This window comes from Galleria mellonella, unplaced genomic scaffold, assembly GCF_026898425.1.
Source record: "Galleria mellonella isolate WM207_F2 unplaced genomic scaffold, CSIRO_AGI_GalMel_v1 utg1260, whole genome shotgun sequence".
In the NCBI taxonomy this organism is placed as follows: Eukaryota; Metazoa; Arthropoda; class Insecta; order Lepidoptera; family Pyralidae; genus Galleria; species Galleria mellonella.
In genome coordinates this window covers 729332-751311 of record NW_026441985.1, presented here as the reverse complement: position 1 = coordinate 751311, position 21980 = coordinate 729332, and the positions used below count along the sequence as shown (strand labels likewise).

At 33.3% G+C, this 21980-nt stretch overlaps 1 protein-coding gene and 1 long non-coding RNA gene across 2 annotated transcripts; one reads left to right on the top strand and one right to left on the bottom strand.

Moving 5' to 3' along the window:
• Positions 1–1390: 1390 nt before the first annotated feature.
• Positions 1391–19853, bottom strand: LOC128201831 (uncharacterized). The gene is made up of 2 exons (XR_008253448.1): positions 19718–19853; positions 1391–1801 (listed from the first exon to the last, which is right to left on the bottom strand). It is a non-coding gene; the product is annotated as an uncharacterized LOC128201831 (long non-coding RNA).
• LOC113519541 (peptidoglycan recognition protein) lies at positions 14562–20637 on the top strand. The gene is made up of 4 exons (XM_052899961.1): positions 14562–14721; positions 18146–18344; positions 18980–19098; positions 19742–20637. Exons 1-4 carry the CDS (start codon positions 14661–14663, stop codon positions 19939–19941), a joined length of 579 nt encoding a protein of 192 aa, XP_052755921.1. The 5' UTR covers positions 14562–14660; the 3' UTR covers positions 19942–20637.
• Positions 20638–21980: the final 1343 nt, after the last annotated feature.

Below are 21980 nucleotides of genomic sequence, written 5' to 3'. Positions count from 1 at the left end.
ACATAAAAAAACACAAAAGGTGGTCTTATCACTAGGGAAATCTCTTACAGACAACCTTTTGTTAAAGAAGTAAAAGTTAATCAAATAATTTTGAAAAATTGTATTAAAAAAAAATTATATTTTATAATTTGTATGCGTGGAAATAGGAAATAGATGTTTGGATATTTCCAAACATCTAAAACCAATCTCTTTTGGATCGTATCAAAATGTACATCAGATTTTAAATTGGATACCGAAAACTGCTTCCAATTTGTCATAGTAACTTTTGCGTGATAGCCGAATAAATAAAGATGGATAGACATAAAATATCTAAAAACTGTTGTTTCGGGTTCCATTGATCTTCTTCTATTAATTATTCTTAAATATCTCCTATGCAAAGGCGTTATCTACGCCCAATAGCACAAATGAGAGGCCTAGCCCGGAAAATAGAGTCCAATTTACATTACATTTCAGGCGTCATCTAGTTACAATTTTATTACCTATACACTAGCTTGTGCCCACTACATTGTATGCGTGGATTTTAGATGTGGAAAATCTTCTACTTCCAGATAGCGTATTAAGATAAAGTACATATATGACAGATTTTAAGTTAGACTATCAAAAATGCAATTGTGTGAATTGCATCCAATAGTATCTGCGTGATGCCGGAACAAACAGAGAGGCAAGAAAATTTTCTAGTAATTGCTATTTTAGCATCCATTTGTTTTTTTAAGTCCCTCATATTATACATATATATATATATATATATATATATATATATATATATATATATATATATATATATATATATATATATATATACAAGGGATCATACACAAACATTGTTACGATTTAGTTATGCTACAAAGTTACACATCAATTCTTAAGAATTAACGCAGTTATTGACGTAAATAACACTGGTTTATCAATTACATACATTGTTCGTGAACAAATTACGTTTTAATAATAATTACTTACTATCATCTATGGTTTAACTGTGTAATTAAATGACGTAAAAACACAGCTACGTAATAAAATAACGCTGTTTGCAAATACCATAACAATAAATGACGCAAATATTATATTACAGATAGAGAAAAAAATAATTCGCAAAAACTATAAACATCAAAATATAATAAGTAAATATTTAAATATATAATTTTTGCATGTATAAAATAAATATAATGTATTGATAAAGGTAATCTATTCAAATAACAAAATACAAGTATAATTTAAATAATCACTATAATACAGTTTTTTTTTTAAAAAATTCACCCAAAAATATTTTCATTTCAATTTCATGTTAATAAACGATTTATTTGGTATTAATTGACTGGATTTTATATTATCACTGTTATATAAATTATTATTATTAAAATAAAATAAATAAACGTACAAAATAAATACTCAATAAGAAATACAAAATATCTTTATTCAAATAGACTTGTTTACAAGCATTTTTAAATTGTATTTTTTTTTTATGAATGCAGGGTTTAGAAACTTTTTATTTGTTGAGAAGAACTCGCAAAAAAGAACTCAAGTCACTCTTTTAAATCTCTATTAACATTATGTGTATTTAAAAACATCACCAAAATTTAACCGCAGTTAAGTTTTGGTGATGTTTTAAAAGGAATGTTGCTGTCCATTTCTCGACCATTAAGTTCACGTAGTCGTCTATTACAACAAGGAAGGCATCTAAAGAAGGGGTGACCATACGGCAAACAGTTTTTGATATCTCATTGATTTTTTTTTGTTCTGGATCGCTTGTCAAACGTAGAAGTTGCTTTACTTTTAAATATCGTCCTTAGCAACATGTTGTTACCTAAAATCGACAAAAAGAGCAAATGAGTTAGCATTAATAATTTCAGAGAAACATTATATATATATATATATATATATATATATATATATATATATATATATATATATACTGAGACAAATGGACGAATGGACGGATAATAAGAGTATCAATGGTGTACCATTTGGTGCGGAACTCTGAAAAGAGAACATTTCAAAAACCTAATTAAGATAAAATTGTTTTCCTTAGGCAGTATAATTTCTTAAGGAAAAAGTGTGTTTTTCTAAGAAAAATGGGTGTTTTTTTTCTTAACTGTGTTGTAAAAACTGTTTTTTTTTCCTTCTAAATTTGTTTTTGTTTCTGCCGGTTTCTTTTCAAGAAAATGTTTTTGGAATTCTCACTCGAAAATTGTTTTCTGAGAGCGTCACGTTTCAGGAGTGTATTACTATTTACACGTCAAAAGCCGAGAGTTTGTTAAAAATTACAGTGAAAACATGTGAACATGTCAAGAATTATGATCCACGTAATGTTAATCTTCGATTACTGACCACCATGATAATAGTCGATTATTTCCTATTATCTCATTAGTGATTATCACAATATTTATGAGAATATTTAATTATATTTTTTTATTTTATTAAACAAACTAAAATTGAATAAATATTTTTTTTATAGATGATAATAAAATGGTAACCTCGCCTGCGTTACCAGTTAACGCTAGCGGAGCACTAGTGAGTGGCGATAGGTGAGAATGAAAATAGGTCTGTTGAGCCATCGTAATAAATTCAACAGTAATCACGATGGTTTACAATGAGATTTTTGTGAAAGTCGACTTTATATTGTTAGCAATGGCGGCGCTATCGTATTAGTAATCCCTTATTCTCTCCAAAAGAAAAGCGGTTAAATAACATCTACTAAGGAAAAGAGATTATTTGGGATGGAATTTAGTGGTTCAATTGTTAGTAATATAATATATAGGTTAGATCCAACTTCATGTGGACTTCCTCTAAACACTGTGTTGGTTAATTTTTGGGGAATTTGTTGCTATGCACGGATCAGCAAATCTCATTTTATTCTAACCTATCATCCCTCATTAGTACTATAGTTAAAATAGTGTAGTAGCTAGTTAGTTACTCCGCCAGTGTAAATCAAAAATATTTAGTTTTCATAAACGAAAAAACTTCGAGATTAAAAAAAAATATAATTGAAAATTTCTATGAAGAAAAGAATTTTTAAATTTCCAATTTCAATGTACACCGAAATAAATTACTTCCATCTTGACAGAATTATGAGGATTTTAGATGAAAAAAAAAATAAGTTCAGAATTGGGCAGAGAATTATCACGTAACACCTACGAAAAGTGGAATCGAGAAGCACATCCCTTTTTAAATCGGCTGAAAAGATTATCACATTACACAGCTAGATTTAAAAACACAAACCATTAAGTTCATTTTTCTGTGCTGTAATTTTTAATTGCTCTAGAGCTTACGCCCACATTTCTGGTGCAGCGAAAAATTATTCTAATTTAAACTGTATTATATGTACACACATGAGTCAAAATTGCACAGTCTGAATTGTTAGCGTGAAATAATGTTATCACGTACTGATGCGTACGTGTTATCAGTACCCCGGGACTTAACCCAACCTCGAAGGCCAAAATTATCATTTGACTGATGATAATATGGTCTTGTTTACTAATTAGATTTTGTGTGAAATGTAAATATCTATGTGAGTAAATGAGAGAAACTGACACTTGCCTTTTCGCTTACATTATTGTTTAGAAGGGGGTTATATTTCACTTGTGTATAATATATATGTAAGTACAAGCTGTATCCTGCATCCTATCCTATCCTATTGGTTTTCTCGGGTAAATCAGTGAAATGAAATAGAATAAAATGGGATGAAATGCGAGGAACTGACATGAAATAAAATTAAATTTATTTGCCAGAACCATTGTAAATAAGATGTTGCATTTATCAACTTTCCCCACATAAAATAACATGCAAATATTAATCATTGAACTTACATATACTTAATTTTTAAATACTTATTACATAGTATAATTTTAAATTTTTTTTCTTTTTTGCTTAAACATTAATTGAAAGAAAATTCAAAGAAATAATAATAGTAGGCTATATGTCATTGTTTTTTATGTAACACGGACTAAAAAATAAGCTAATGGCCCATTTAGTGGAAAGAAAGATGAATTAAAAAACATTTACATTGAAAATGTGTTACTGGAATTTCCCACGGATAAGAATAGCTTGAAATAAAGTTTTGTTAAACTTTGCATTCTAAAATACAAGTGAAATTATATTCTTGCAATCTGGCTACCCACCTACACATAAAAGTTGTAAATTTCTGGAAAGCGATTATTAATTAGTTCTTTAATCGGACATAAAATTTATAGCAAATAAGATGTATTGAAATATTTTTGATGAGAGAAATATTAGGCGCTACCAGAGCATTAAATGCTGTTATATATTTAAAACTAGCTGTATCCCGTAGTTCCGCCCATGTTAATTAGTGCGTTATGTGCTAATTCGTTCAGAAGTTTTTGCGTGAAAGAGTAACAAACATACATCTAAGTATTATTACAAACTTTCGCATTTATTGTATTATTAAAATTTCTATATTTCATATATATATATATATATATATATATATATATATATATATATATATATATATTTTCGTGGGTATCGTGAGAGGCGACTAAGGAAACTTAATGATCGAGGGATGATAGCAGCGTCCCTCTTTAAACATCACCAAAAGCCCCACTGCGTTTGCCAACCCTCTTGACAAGCATGCCAACTACTGGCAAAATCTCCCTTATGGCTTATTTATGAAAGACCAATTTTTTGTTACAACACAGGGGGCAAATGAGCATGCGGATGCGGCTCACATGATGGTAAGTGACTACCGCCGCCCATGACAAATGTTGCCCATGGTAAATGCCTATGTTCAGCAGTGGACAGGTAATAGCCCATATGATCATATAGGGTGAAATTAAATTATTTAGTGGTATATTAAATTAAGAATCTACTTATGTTGTAGAATATATCAGGAAATACATTTCGTTAATAAAAAAAATATTAATGGCAAATATTTACGTGCTATATTCATATAACGCTGTACTAGTGTAAGAGGCTCAAATTTTTTTGTCGTTTTTCGACGTATATTTCTTTGAATAAAATGCCCAATTTTGTTAGCTTTGGTTCGGTTTACTTTCAATTTCGTAAAATAAATCTTATATATAAAATTCTCGTGTCACGGTGTTTGTTACCAAACTCCTCCGAAACGGCTTTACCGATTTTTATGAAATTTTATGTGCATATTGGATAGATCTGAGAATCGGCCAACATCTATTTTTTATACCATTCATATCATTGAGGATAAGGGTGACCCTCCCCAAAATATTTTTTTTTTATTTTTTGACAAATTTTAGGGTTGCAAGATGGCAATCCAATATAATAATTGTAGTAGGATAAATTTTCATGTATAGTTCTACAAATAATGTATATGGTAAAACAACGTTTGCCGAGTCAGCTAGTAATAATATATAAACATGACAACGAAAAAAGATCCCTCGTATTATGTCTAGATACAAAACGTAAAATACTTGTTTCGAAATTCAAATTTGTAACTTGTTTTTTTAGAAACGGTGCCAAGTTTGAGTAATAAAAGGATGAGTTTGTATAATAAAAGGATGTCTATAGAAAAAACCCTTTTTTAATTATCGAAAACGATACAAAAATACAATAAGTTCATTAAATTCTCAATAATCAGTATCGTATATTTGAAAAGGTATTAGTTTAGATAGTGGATACTTCACTTGCTGATTTCCAACTAATAGCTACCTAGAAATTAGAGAGCCCCACTCTTGTTTTAGTCGCTAAAAACAACTAAATAATAGTTACGACGTCACAGTGTATTCAGTGTTGTCTTTGGTGCTATTTATATGTATTAGCGGCTATTTTTTTTGTAATGGATGAAGATGGAATGGTAACCCCGCCTGTGTATTTAATTTGTATATATATTGTATATTTGTTGATATATGCTGGCGGGGCACCAGTGAGAGATGATAGATGAAGATGAATGCAGTTCAGTTAGCGAATTTGGCATTCAATAAGAATTAATCAGTTGGTAAGAAAATAATGTGTACAATGGCGGACTTATCCCAAAAAATGGGATTTCTTCCAGTTAACCTTTGAATATCTGACAAAAATTGTGAATTGGGGAAACAAAAAAATAACAGTTAAAAAGAAATAGAAAAAGAATTAAGTACCTAATTATTGATATTTATATAACTCCTGTAAAGTTTTCAAAGTAATATACTTAACCCAAGGGATAAGTAAGCTGAAGTGTCACATAAATCGAAGAACCGATAACCGATAGAGAAGACACACACACAGTATAGAGCGACCCTCTACTAGATGGAGCAACGATCTTAAAAACCTTACAGAGAATCAGTGAGTACAGAAAGCTTAAATTCATTCCTTATGGCATTCTATGAGGGAAAAGAATAACTCTTGCCTTAATATTTAATATCTATAAAACGGCTTAAATAAGTTTAAATTTCGTTTCGGACTTCTGCAGGTTTATACCTGCAAAAGGCTTTTTAATGAAATTTGGTTTAAATGAAATATGAGTGAAAATATAATACAATGCACTTGTGTCATAGAGCAAACAACTTGCCAGCTAATAGAGAGTTATCATTCCAGGTGGCGGGGCACCAGTAAGGGATGATAGGTGAGCATTAAAAAAAGTCAATTCTGACAATCACAATCGACTGATTGTGACGTATTCAACGACACAATCAGTCGATTACTAACGACGAATTAATAACGACGGTTTCTAGAGGGAATTGCATTGGGGTTCACTGAACAGCGTATATTGCTAGTAAAAACGGCGCTGGTAGGAGAGGAGGGCAGCGACAATAATAAAATAATATTAAGAGAGGCTTACCAGTATATTTTCCTAAGACAATCACAGTATAACAATATGTCAATCAAATAGAAAAACAAAATAAGTATCAAAGACATATTCATAATATAAAAATATAAATGTAAAAAGGTAAACTTATATAAAAAGAGGTCTGTTGCCAACAGCTAGCAATAGGACTGCTAGTTCCTATTGGTAACAATCCTTTTCCCTTTTACCTCTTATATTTTTTGAATGGTAATGAAATCGTAACCCCGGCTGCGCTATCGGTATACACTAGCGGGGGACTAATGAGGATAAAAAAGAAAAAGTGAGGATGAAAAACCAGGTCAGTTAGCCCATCATGACGAATTCAAAGATAAATTAGTCACGATAATTTCCAGAGGAAAGCACGTGGAGGTCAACCTGATAGGGTATATTGATAGAAATGGCGATTAACCTCCCCATTACTAACAATTCTTTTCCCCCTCACTTCTTATATTTTTTTTAATGGTTGAAAATGGAATGGTAACCCTGCCCGCGCTATCGGTATACACCAGCGGGGCACCATTGGAAGATGATAGGTGAGAATGAATACAGGTCAATTGGTCTATCATGATGAATTCGACAAGAATTAACCATGATAGTTTCCAGAGAAAACCGTGTGGAGGTCAACCTGAATATACCCTATATTGCTAGCAATGGTGCTATTAGATCTTCTGACTAACAATCCCTTCCCCCTACCTCTTATATTAAACATTATGTGGGTAAAATTGCTCTGAGGTTAAAGGCTTTTGAAGAGAGCAATGCTTCTGAATACGTACTTCAGCTTAGGCTAAGCTCAAAGGAAGGCAAGCCACATGCGTCGCACGTTAATTACACAGTAATTAATTATAAACAACACTCTTAGTGAATTAATTAGCATTTCCGCACCCCGATTAATACTGGTCTGGTGAATGGAATTCCTTGAAGGACTCTACTTTATAGCACCGTGGTACAATAAGTCTTCAGTTACATTCATTCGATGCTATGTGATCCCGGTATAGAAAGGGTCAATGTCCTTTCTCGTGGATGTCGTAAGAGGCGACTAAGGGAGTTTAAGATCTTGGGATAGGCAGCAGCGTCCCGCTTAAAATATCGCCAAAGCCTAACTGTGGTTGCCAACCCGCCTGCTAAGCGTTACAACTACTGGTAAAACTCCTCCTATGGGGAAGGCCTATGTTCAGCAGTGGACAGTTAATGGCTGATATATTAATAATAATAATATTCATTAGGAATATGCAATGAGTACCTATATTTTATAAGAGATAACAAAGCAGTGGTCCTGTCTACACATTAGTGTAACCTGACGGGATACCAGTGAGAGATAGGTGAGGATGTAGTCGGGTCAATTGGTCTATCATGAGGCACTTCATCAGAAGTTACGCATTGGGGTATCATGAGCGGAACAGTATACTCTGTTATGTATATGGTACTGCTCATGTCTGTAGGCGACGGTAACCACTTTCCATCAGGTGGGCCGTCAGCTTGTTTGCCATTCTAAGTTGTAAAAAAAAGTAAAGCACAACAATTTTTAGGGAGAAACATGTGGATATGCGTTGAAGTCAATCTGACAGGGTATAGTATTATAATTATATAGTTAACTAAGGGGCTGTTAGTCACCATCTACATTTACACTAATATTATAAAGAGGAAAGATTTGTATTTTTGTGTGTATGTATGTTTATAATGAATAAACTCAAAAACGACTTTGCTGATTTCAAATATTCTTTCACCATTAGTAAGCTACATTCACCCTGAGTAACATAGGCTATATTTATGGCTAGAAAAGATTAGGGATCCTTACTAAAACTTTAGTAACGTAACTCAAGGTGTAAAAAAATGCTATAAAATATCTTTCGTCGCGTGCGCTGCGGAAACTATTGGTGATAGAACAAAAGCATGTTCTACAATATTGAAGAAAATATCAATAATTACAAAAAACTTCGCGATACTATATGTTCAACTATTATCGTTATGTCACAATAATCACTTTTTGAAATGTTGTAAAAATGTCCACCCGTGCGAAGTTGGGATGGGCCGCTAGTTACTAATAAACCCTTATAGGAGACGGTCACATAATATAGGTATGTTATTTAATATCTTCATGAATTCTTAAAAGCTCTAATCTTGATATTTATATGGGACTAATACGTACGTAAAACCTTAAATAAGAGTGGCATCAAACTCTTATCAAAAATATTTCGTTTAAAAGGCTTTACATCCGTGCGATCCCACATAAATCTTATTAAGATTAAAGTAGGTTATTATGCTGATTTTGTATGGATACAATGACCCTGTGCGTGGGTGCCTCTCCCGCATCGTTAATATTTTGTTTCGCATATGAGTGATAAACATCAAAGCTCTGTCAAAATTGAGAGGGCAATGTGCTTTTGTTTCTTTTAGAGTTTGGCTAGTTAGCCAAAAAATAAATAAAAAAAGCAACAGCTTTTTTTATTTATTTATTCATTAGTACATATATATGTGTAAATGGCGGACTTAATGCAAAAAGCATTCTCTCCCAGTCAACCATAGGGAAGTTTTAATTTATTAATATGTATTGTAAATGTGAAAGTAAGATTAAAAAATTCCAATGGTAGTTTTCAGATCTCATCATCGTTTTATATGCATAGTAATGTAATATTATCACATTGTCATCATAATATTTTTTGAATGGATGATAATGGAATGGTAGCCCCGCTTGTGCTAACGGTATATGCTAATGGGGCATCAGTGAGAGATGATAGGTGAGAATGAAAAGGCAGGTCAGTTAGCTCATCGTGATAAAGATACCTGGAATCCAACATAATAGTTTCCAGGGAGAGCCACATGGAGGTCGACCTGACCTGATAATGGAACTGATAGTCCACATTTCTAACAATTCCTTCTTCCCGTTTATTACTTATTCATTAGCTCCCTTTTATTAGCCGTTGACTGTCTACTGTTGATCATAAGCCTCCCCCCCTTAGGGAGTTTTGCCAGTAGTTGCCACACTTTGCAGGTGGGTTGACAACTGCAGTTAGGCTTTGGTAATGTCTAAAGATGGGCAGCAGCGGAACGCTGCTCCGTTGACAATTAAATTTTCTTAGCCATCTCATATTTATAAAGGCATACAGGATCTATACCCTGTATGCCTCTATAGGCATGACAATGTAAACCTCAACGCGTGAGGGGTGTTACAGTTACAGAGTATTTTCATTAGGAGTATTTAATAAATTATATTAACTGAATAATTTTTTTTTATACAATTTAGAATGGTAAACAAGCTGACGGCCCACCTGATGGAAAGTGGTAACCGTTGCCTATAAACATGAGCAGTACCATGGACATAACAGAGTATACTGTTTGGCCCATGATACTCCCCATGCGTTGCCATTCCTGAGGACTCAGGTGTTATTCCTCTGTATCCAGTAAATTCACGCCATATCCCACACTTCAAACGGAAACACAGCCATGCAAACACAACTGCTTCACGGTTGAGACACGAATGGGATAGAGGTATCCAAGCAATCGACTTTTGTACAAAGTCTCCCTGTGGTAATATAGTCTACAAAGTATATCCTGCAATTTTTTCCAAATATATTAATTAAAAGAGATTAAAGTATTTTCGGTAGCTTGTTTTTCCATTCAAAGTTGCATGAAAAATTTCCTTGAAATAGGTAAATCCGTTCAGCGTGATAGAATAATGAACACCAAAGTATCCATGCTGACTTATTTGATTAGACTTTGTTAATGTAAATTTAATTACATTTCGCTACTTTCCGGAACTTACAGAACATGAAGGTGAAAATTGAGAAGTAAAACACCTAAAATAGATTAACTTCCACGTCGTTATGACTAACGTAAGTGTCATTGTGATATAATTAGTATAGAGAAAAAACTCAAGGTAACATTGTAGACTACAGAGGTAATTACGAGTGATTAAAGTTTGAACGTCATTACAAATTTTTGGGTTATGTTACTTTAACAACAAAAAGTTTGTTTATATTCTATTGTAAGATATACTCAATTTTTTTTATACCACTAAAGTGGCAAATAAGCATACAGCCCGTCTGTTGATAAACGGTCACTGTAGCTTATGGACGCCTGCAATACTAGTTTTTTTTTTATGGGTGATAATGGTATGGTAACCCCGCCTGCGCTAACGGGATACGCTGGCGGAGCACCAGGAAGAGTGATAGATGAGAATGAAAACAGGCTAGTTAGTCCATCATGATGAATTCATCAGGAATTAACCATGACAGTTTCCCCGCGAGGAGGTGCAACACTAGTTCCGCAACACTGTTCCGTGGTGTTACGGCGTTGTCGACACTGAAGAAATCTTAATACATACTTTTTGAAGAACCCTATAGAGAAATACCATATAGAGAAAACCTCGACAGGGAGCTCATTCTGCAGCATCTACGTTCATGAGAGAAAATAAACTATTACATCTTATATAAATATTTCGTATTACTGTGTTTATGGTCGAATTCCTCAGAAACGATTTGATCGATTTTTATCAATTTTTTTACGTAAATTTGGTAGGTATAAGAATAGGTAGTAAAGTATATTTCATATCGCTAGGTGCTAAGGTGTTCTAGAAAAAAAAATATATGGTAGAACAATGTTTGTCGTGTCAGCTAGTAGTTTGTATAATTTTAGTATCGTACTAATTAATTTTTAATTATTTCTTTAAAGGTAGAAGATACGCATATGATTATTTGCATATGTTTTTTTTTTGATGAGTGGAAATGGTATGGTAACTCAGCCTGCACTAACGGGATACGCTGGCGGAGCACCAGTGAAGGGTGAAACAGATGAGAATGAAAACAGGCCAGTTGGCCCATCATAATGAATTCATCAGGAATTAACTATGATAGTTTCCAGGGGGATCCGCGAGGAGGTCGACCTGGTTGGGTATATTGCTAGCAATGGGATTCTCAGTCTCCATTACTAACAATCCCTTTCCCCCCAACATATGTTTTATTAATATGAGCGTTTTTTACTAGATATACTTCTTGCGCCAATATAATTTTTCTCCTCTATCCAAATGTGTCTGGAAGAGATTGCTTTAACGACATGACCGTTTTTTGTACTTCATAAGTGTAACATATATATGAGTGACACTTAATGAGTAGCAAATATATATGTAATAAAGAGTAAATAAATAAAGAAAAGATAAATATCATAACAACAGCGGTATGTTTATAGGTTTCCTAAGGTTATGAATTACCATTTTGTATAACCTTGTGATATTCGATAGCATGACGATAACATGTATATGTTATTGTGTTGTTGGTTTTTTCAAATATTATTTGTCTGAAGCTTTATTTATAATTCGATGAATGTTATGTTTTATGGTAAATCTGATATTGTTTTGTGTTCGAATATTCTACGAAATGGTATATACGTATACGTATATTTCCTTTTTTTTGCTCCTACTTATACAGAGTGCCTACTTATATCAAATATATAAAACAAACAACAAACGTTTCTTGGTATATACAAGAAGTATATTTCTATTGTCGACCTCTTTGTTTGATGTTAATTTGTTACCAGAAAATTCTTCTCGTTTCTGTGTTTTTGTATTTAAGATACGATTGCGCGTTTTAAATTTAATAAATGAAATCTATTATATTTGTGAATCTACAATTAATTCATTGGTATATTTTTTATCCTTTTTCAGTAAACTTCAAAGAAGCAAGAGATTCTCAATTCGATTGTTTTTTTGTTTGCGCATATGTCATGTTTTTCAATATCAATACAGTGGTTTAATTTTTAAAACAAAATAAATAATCTTTAAATTATAAGTATATTAATATTGTATTTCTACCATTTTAATCAACAATAATAATAAATAATTTAAAAAAAGAAGGAATTGTCGACCAACTACTATCTAGCTCCGTTCTTTTCCAGTCAAGATCAATCTCGAACTGTTTTTCCCGAGATCGAGTCGAGAACAAATAGAGACTGACATTAGAACTGTATTGTGGCTTCGGCTTATTCATGAGCGCGAATAATAATATCTTTGTATAGATAGATAACACTTGTTATTGATGCTTGGATTTAATTTGTTGCTATTATATGAAATGATAAATTAAATTAAATATTTCCTCGAAAGAGATAATAATTTTATGAATAAAAACTGCAGGAATTCCCTTAGTTTTTTTTATAGACTTTGGAATGTTTATAGTATTCATTACGCATCATCGGTTTTTTATTGTAAAAAAGTAATAGTTAAGACTTAATTTGTTTAGGGTTCTCTGAGACTGTGAGGATCCTCAGGCATGTTTCGATATTTATTAGTTAATACTTATAAATGATTTCTTAAAGAAAATCACGCATATATAATATAATCTGATGCTTATTGGAGTCAGCACAATAAAATTTTATGCTACATGTGATATCCTTGATTTTGAAGGCATCCATAGGCTATAGTAATCGTTTACCATCAGGCGGGCTGTACGCTTGTTTGTTATCTCTGGATATAAAAAAGTCTGCCAGAAAAGTGTTTAATTTCAGTCTCGTAAACGTAAAAGAGAGTCCATCTTTGCTTAAATTTAAATATATAATAAAAAATATTTTGTTTCAATTTAACTTGCTATATTGAAATTTAATGAAAATAAATTAAATTATAGGCGTTATTTTTATTTTTTTATCTATAGGCGACGGTTACTACTTTCCATCAGGTGGGTCGTCAGCTTGTTTGCCATTCTAAGTTGTATAAAAAAAAAAGAAACTTGCTAAAACACATGTTAACCCTGAATAAGACTTCTGAATAAAGTGGAAACAATTGACGAAATTAACAAATATAGTAAGTTCACATAATTTAAGTTGGTGTTCAACAAAAAAAAAATCCACTTTTATTCAGGAAAAATTAGTTATTTTGACTTAAAAAACTATTGAATCGATTTTGTTAAAATTTCTAATATTCTATGTGTAAGTATAGCCTATCAGGTAAAAAAATATTTTTTAAAATCAGTTTAGCACTGATGGAATGACAAACAAGGTAACAAACATAAAAAATACAGCCAAATTGAGAACTTTATTTTTTATTGAAGTCAGTTGAAAATTCCTATTACACATGTATATAGACTATAATGGTTGTATTGTTTTTTTTTTTAAATAATGGTAATGGAATGATAACCCCACCCGCTCTATCGGTATACACAGGCGAGGCACTAGTGAAGGATGATAGGTAAGGATGAAGTAGGTCAGTTAGCCCATCGTGACGAATTCAACGAGAATTGTTCACGATGGTTTCCAGGGAGAACCACGTGGAAGTCGACCTAATAAGGTATATTGGGGGGAAAGGGATTGTTAGTAATGAAGTTTGACAGCCCCATTGCTAGCAATATGCCTTATTAGGTCGACCTCCACGTGGTTCCCCCTGGAAACCATCGTGAATAATTCTCGTTGAATTCGTCACGATGGGCTAACTGACCTACTTCATCTCCTCACCTATCATCCTTCACTGGTGCCCCGCCGGTGTATACCGATAGCGCGGGTGGGGTTACCATTCCATTATCATACATTAACAAAAAAATAAGGTATATTGCTAGCAATGGGGCTGTCAAACTCCATTGCTAACAATCCCTTTCCCCCCGGTTGTATTGTTTGGACCGAGGCGAGGATTGAACCCACAAACATCAAAAGTTGAATTATCAAATTCATTAGTCAGACATTAAAATAGTCTTACACTCATCTTTATTATAAAGAACCCAAATGATAATTGTTAGGTATTTTGCATATAAAATTATCAGTATAGGTAATAATGACCAGATAAATTATTTAAGTTTCCCATCACATTTTAACACTATACAGTATGATAAGGATAGAGTGATATTTTTCTTATACAGATGTGAAATATAGAGATATACGAACTAAAGTGAATCAGTATATATTATACCGTTGCTGTATATCGGTGCAGTGTTCTAAAATGGGTTTAACACATTGTTTTGTTCTTGTTATTTTCCTTCAATGGAGTTATGTGAAAGGAGGTGAGTATATATCTTTTATATTTATTTTTGTAATAAAAAAAGTATCATCAGCAAAATAAACAAATTTAGTATTAGTTTCATAGTAAATCCAATTAAAAACAACTATCAAAATCGACATAAAATAGTTTATATTAAAATGAAAATAGTTTTATGGAAAGGAAATTTATAGAGTTATTCGAATTTTAAAAGATTTCCAAAAGAATTAAATTCTTAATTTGTCTTAATGTTTTGCAACTGTCTGAAAAAAGAATCTCGTTCTTATCTCGTTCGTCGTTCTTATTTCGGTTGTTTTTTATTTATTTATTTATTTATTACCTCATATATAGCTCTGTCAGTTATAAACTGCTTTTTAAATAAAAATAAATGTTTTTGCTATAATTTATGTTTTTTTTTTGTGTGGAAAACAATCTTTATAATCGACAGAGATTATTTAAATTATGATAGCATATTAATTTTGTGTTAATCAAAGCTATTTTTTTTAAATAAAGAATATGCATTGTAAAGCAATATCTGCATATAAACAACCTATTTCGCGTATTAAAAAAATTTTTTTAAAGTATCTATGCCTATAAATCGTTTGCCGTATGGACCCGGCATAGAATGGGCCACCACTTCCTTTCCCATGGATATTATAAGAGGCAACCAAGGGAACTTAATGGTCGAGGGATGGGCCTTAGTGTCCTCTTTAAACATTATCGAAAGCCTAGCAGGAGTTGTCAACCCGCTTGCCAAGCATAGCAACTACTAGAAAAATTCCTTAATAGAAGGAGGGCCTATGTTTAGCAGGCAGTTAATGGTTGATATAAAGATGATGATGATCTATGGAGTATTTCGTGGTTTAGTTCCAGTTTCTCACTATGTTTGTATTTACGATAGAATACTGTTTATTTTGAAATACATTCATTTTACTAAACGTTATTCGAGAGATTTGTTAACAATTTGATAATCACTTTTTTGTTGACAAGTAAACCTTTAAGCGATTAAATTGAGGTTCTAAAACAAATTCTCGTCCATTAAATTACAGCTAAAGTAATTATTTTCAAATAAATTTAGGTTGCCTTGATGTTTGAAGTACTGTAGGCCCACAAAACTCTTTGTACAATTTTGTTTTGACTAATGTTAATGTAATGTAATGAATGTGTACAAAAAGAGTAGGTATATAGTTTTGAATGAGATAAAATTAGGTACATAAATAGATAAATAAATAAATAAAATAATTTTACTTTCGGCTATAATGCCTGATGAAGTGTTAAAAGGGATTTGTTGATGTTGCCGTTGTGAGTAACATAAGATGTTATTTATGACATAACATCAGACGTATCCGTTTCTTTTAATAGGTGATAATAGAATGAGCCACCCCTTCTTTTTCCGTAGGTATCCGTAGGTATATGTTGACTAAGAGAACTGTGTGTTTTTTTTTTTTTTTTAATGGATGATATTGGAATGGTAACCCCACCCGCGCTATCGGTATACACCGGCGGGGCACCAGTGAAGAATGATAGGTGAAGATGAAGCAGATCAGTTAGCCCATCGTGACGAATTCAACAAGAATTGTTCACGATGGTTTCCAGGGGGAACCACGTGGAGGTCGACCTAATAAGGTATATTGCTAGCAATGGAGCTGTCAAACTCCATTGCTAACAATCCTTTTCCCCATAGAACTGCGTGGTTGATGAATGTCCATTCATCAACCACACAGCAGCGTTTCTTTTAATATATCAACAAAACTTAATTGCGGTTGCCAATCTGCCTGTCAAGCGTGGCAACTACTGGCAAAGTCTCCCTTATGGGGGAGACTATGTTCAGCAGTGGGCACTTAACGGTTGATACTGTAAACTTTTTAATAAACAAACAATTTCCTGACTGCATTGCACGCATAAACATAGATATGACTTCATAAGTTCACTTGAAATTAAGTACGATGATTTCCAAGGGGATCACGAGGAAATATTGACTTCCTCGTGATCAAATATATGACAGCATAGACAGCATATATTTCCTATTACTAATAATCCCTTGCTCCCGACATATGCATATTTTGCCGAGTGTATTAGATATTGTATAGTTCAAATAAGCATGTGTAGGCTTAGATAATATGACACTATGGATGGAGAATAGGTCACGTTTCAGGTACAAACCTTAGATTATATAGATAGAGTGTCTCCATAGAAATGCTTCGAGAAAAACTATTCAACTTTTTCATACAATTTTGCGTGATAAATAGTTCTGATTCGATTCTTTATAACTTCTATTTATATTTTGTTTTATAATTTCTGCATCTTTTTAATGCATGAATACTCATTTTATTTATTAAATAATACCTCAAGATACATTTATGCATAAGTATATAGAACACTGATAAAAAAAAACGTATCAGTTAATTTGACAATTAGCTGACAAAAAGTTGTCCCGTTTTTTAGGCTCGATGCTCTATCTATATTATCTATAAAATATTAACATTTTTCATTATAATCATATATCCTAACTTTAAAATTGTGTTTTGGAATATCTCAGTGGAAATTCTAATGTCCAGTATTTCTTAATAATTATTAAAAATTTAAACGTTTACTTTCTGGATAGCAATAAAGCCATTTTATTATAATTATATATATTGGCTTTATTTACATGTTAGTTTCCATCCGATTGGTTTTGAACTGCATAGGAGACCTTACCCCCAAACCTTTAACCCTGAAGATAATACGTGAGTAAAATGAGATATAAATGATTACAATATATCACGACTCACGATAGTAATTATTCAATAAAGCCATTTTCAACCGACATCAAGAAAAAGAGGTTCTCAGTTCGGTTGCTTTTTTATGTATGTTTGTTACCTTATAACTTTAAATTAACTTAAAAATCGGTTTACAACTCCTGTTAGATAGATTTGGAAAATTCTTTTTTTATCTGAAAGGAATACTTACAGATTGTTCGCATAGAAATTTTATTAGTCTTTTTTTATGCAACTCAGAATGGCAAACAAGCTGACGGCCTACCTAAAGGAAAGTGGTAACTGTCGCCTATAGACATGAGCAGTACCATAGGCATAACAGTGTATACTGTTTCGCCCATGATACCCCCCATGCGTTGCTATTTTTGAGGAATCGAGTGTTATTTCTCTGTACCCTGTAAATTCACTGCCATATCCCACCCTTCAAACCGAAACACAACCCTGCAAGCACAACTGGTTCACGATAGAAACACGAATGGGATAGAGATGCCCAAGCAAACGACTTTTGTACAAAGCTTCCCCTTGGTATTTGGATAACCTTCAGTCGTAAGTCGGTTTAGTAGTTTAGTTTTAAACTAAAATAACTAATTTTGTTACAAGTGAGGTCGGTTTGTCTTTGTGGGATCTTTAATTATTGAGGAAAACAGGATTGGTATTATCGTGGTATAGCATGATAATTTTGTTTATTTTTAGATTGTGGAGTGGTCAGTAAGAGCGAGTGGGATGGACTGAACCCAGTCCATGTGCAGTACCTCCCCAGGCCCGTTGATCTGGTCATCATCCAGCATACAGTGACGCCCACTTGTAACACTGATCAGCGCTGCGCTGAACGCGTGAGGAGTATTCAGAATTACCATATGGAAACTAGAAACTTTTGGGATATTGGTTACAAGTAAGTATCTGCCGATGCTTTAAAATACAAATGTTTTAATAATTTCCTGAGGAGCAAAACATTCCTCTTTTTATGCAACTTACAATCGCCAACAAACTGACGGCCCACCTGATGGAAAGTGGTAACAGTTCATGAACAGTACCATGGGCATAACAGAATATTCTGTGTCGTCCATGATATCCTTCATGTGTTATCTATGTATGTGTTGCTAATCCTGAGGGCCAATGTGTTATGCCTCAATATCTTGTAATTTCACTGCCCTTCAAATTGCAACACAGTCATGCAAACACAACTGCTTCACAGCAAAAATCTCTATTTGATGGCGATAATAAAACACAATGTGTCACCACTTTTCAAATTTCTGTATATACCATATCAGTTTTTAACTGTCTATTGCTGAGCATAAGCCTCCCCCTTGGGGGGTTTTGCCAGTAGTTGCCACTCTTGGCAGACGGATTGGCAACTGCAGTTATGCTTTGGAGATATTTTAAGAGGGACGCTGCTGTTCATGCCTCGCCCTCCCTTAGTCGCCTCTTACGACACCCACGGGATAGGAAGGGGTGGCCTATTCTATGACGGGACCAAGTATTTATAAAAAATACATTAACTAAGAAATAATTTTACTTTTTTTTCAGTTTTATCGTCGGTGGTAATGGCAAAGTGTATGAGGGCGCCGGGTGGTTACACGTCGGTGCGCATACTAGAGGATATAACAATAGGGCCTTGGGTATCGCATTCATTGGGAACTTTAACAGTAAGTTACGGCTTTACCTAATTAACTGTCAACTTAATAGGTATTTTTTTTAATCGATGACAATGAAATGGTGACCGCGTCTGCGCTATCGGTATACACTGGCGGGGCATCAGTGAAGAATGATAGATGAGTATGAAAGCAGGTCAGTTAGCCCATCGCGACGAATACAGGAAGTATTAATCACAATCGTTCTCAAGGGGAAGCGCGTGGAGGTCGACCTGACAGGGCTTGCTAGCAATGGGGCTATTAGTCCACATTATTAATAATCCCTGTCCTCCCACTTAATAGGTATTAGATACATTTTATTTCCGGAGGGAAAATCAAATTACTAACAGTTACAATTAACAGGTATTTAGAATACACAATTATTGGGGGGAAAGGGATTGTTTGACAGCCCCATTGCTAGCAATATGCCCTATTAGATCAACCTCCACGTGGTCCTCCCTGAAAACCATCGTGAACAATTCTTGTTGAATTCGTCACTATGGGCTACCTGATTTGCTTCATGCTCACCTATCACCTTTCACTGGTGCCGTCCGGCGTATACCGTTAGCGCAGGCGGGGTAAACATTCCGTTGTCATCCATTAAAAAAATACGTAATTATTGCATTATACTTACATAAATATATTCATGTTATTCCAGATGATCAGGTGAAACGCTCAATGATAGATGCAGTGAAGGCACTATTGAATTGCGGCGTTAGGAATGGCCACCTCACCTCCGACTACCACGTGGTCGCACACCGTCAACTGGCGAACTTAGACAGCCCTGGACGAAAGCTGTATAACGAAATAAGAAGCTGGCCCAACTGGCTGGAAGACGTCAGCTCTATTAGAAACTAATTGTTACTCATTCACTTCAGCTGTATTGAGCTTCGACCATCAATAATTAACGCCTCAAAGTCGGTGAAGTAAATATGAGTGTTGCTTCACTTATAGAATGAATGATTCTTAATTTCAATGAATTTACCTTATTTTGGAACAAGAAAAAATGTGTTTTAACATTTGTAATTAATGTTTAATTTACAATGAAATCATTTACAGTTTTATAGTAGTATAGTCGGATGATGAACATATTTGACTTTTGTTAATATTGGACGCGATATCTAGTTTGTATACATATTCGAAGATATAAAGGACTAAATACATGAAACATTACAGGTATTCTGTTATGTCCATGGTATTGCTCATGTCTATAGGCGACGGTTATCACTTTCCATCAGATGGGTCGGCAGCTCATGCCCATTCTAAGTTGCATAAAAAATTAATGTGAAAAAATAATATTTTGTGAGATATTTCCAATGTCAGAATATCATTTATGTTTGTATTTATAATTTTTGAGTAATGGTTGGTAACTGTAATATGATTTGTTTGTTTGTAACACTTTATTGTATAGTAAAGTCCTAAATTATATGATACAGAATTCTCAAGAAAAGAATGAGTACAATGGCGGACTTATCCAATAAAAGGGAATAATTATTTATAATAATTACATATATATGTTATAAATAATAATAAAGATAATTATTTCTTCGACTATTATTCTATTTTTATGAGTTTTTACACCATCTTTCCCTTCCTTTCCCGTGGGTGTCGTAGGAGGGGACTAAGGGATCTTAATAGTCAAGCAATAGGCAGCAGCGTCTCTCTTTAAACATCAACAAAGCCTAACTGCGGTTGCTAATCCGCCTGCAAAGCGTGACAACTACTGGCAAAACTCCTCAAGAGGGGTAGATGTATGTTTAGCAGTGGACAGATTACGACTGATACAATGATAACGACTTTGTCGTTATCATAGCAACGCAATTCTTGGATCGACATGGAACTTTTCTGTGATCCGCGAGAGACGGATATTTTTCTATTAACCACGCCATATAAGCTTGGCTCGGTTTGGTTTTTGGTATTTCTAGATTGACCTCAGTACCAATAACTTCAGCCAATACAGACAAAAATAATTGTCACTTGCTTTTTTGTTTTGGAGGGCACGTTAAACGCATAAATGCTTAACGTCCCGTAAGCGACTTCGTTCTTGTGGTGTGGTATTTTATTTATACAACTCAGATTAACAAACAAATATTATATATAAATATTATATATAATTATATATAATAATAATTATATTTAACAATAATTATATATAAAATTAATTACAAATATTATATATAATATAATATATGCTGTTTCATCTGTGTTAATTCAAATTCAAAATATTTATTCATTCTCCACAATACTGTATGAACAAACTATTCACTTAAGAATACACAGTGTATGTATTGTGAAGACTGATGGCTGAACTAGGAAAACCTGTGCTGCAGCCACCAGGCCACCACCTCCAGACAAGTTGTAACAATGTAAGTAAATAACATATAATGTAAAAAAAAAAAACAAAATAAACTATCTAACGTTAACTATACAATATTTTATAATTCTAATTATTCTAATAAAGTCCAAGAGCGGGTTTGTGTATGCTAGCGAATGTGCGTGTGTGTGCGTGCGTGCGTGTGCGTGTTAGTGTGCCTGAATGAATGAATGAATGAATTAATGAATTTTATTGCAAACACACACTACACGTACACTAACACGTGTGCGTGTTAGTGTGCGTGTTCCTGTTATCTCTCTTAATGTTGTATATAATTGGGTTGCAAACTTATAATGCTTTTGTTATATTCTATTAGAAAAAGTTTTGTTTGTAATCTGTCGATGTACCAAATAGATAAATAGGATAATAGCCCATTTCTTGAAAAGTCGTAACCGTCATCTAGGCATGAACAGCACCGTTATTGTACCATCTACTATACTAACTTTTACCCGCAACTTTGTCCGCGTAATCGGGATATGTTTACTGACTCGGATAAATCCTTCTCCATCACATATAGTACAAC

Excerpts from the sequence above, each read along its gene's own strand:
- LOC113519541 (XM_052899961.1), top strand. The coding sequence starts at position 14,661 with ATGGGTTTAACACATTGTTTTGTTCTTGTTATTTTCCTTCAATGGAGT. Across the intron at positions 14,722-18,145 it reads ATGGAGTTATGTGAAAGGAG|ATTGTGGAGTGGTCAGTAAG; the intron begins GTGAGTATATAT and ends GTTTATTTTTAG. Across the intron at positions 18,345-18,979 it reads TTTTGGGATATTGGTTACAA|TTTTATCGTCGGTGGTAATG; the intron begins GTAAGTATCTGC and ends CTTTTTTTTCAG.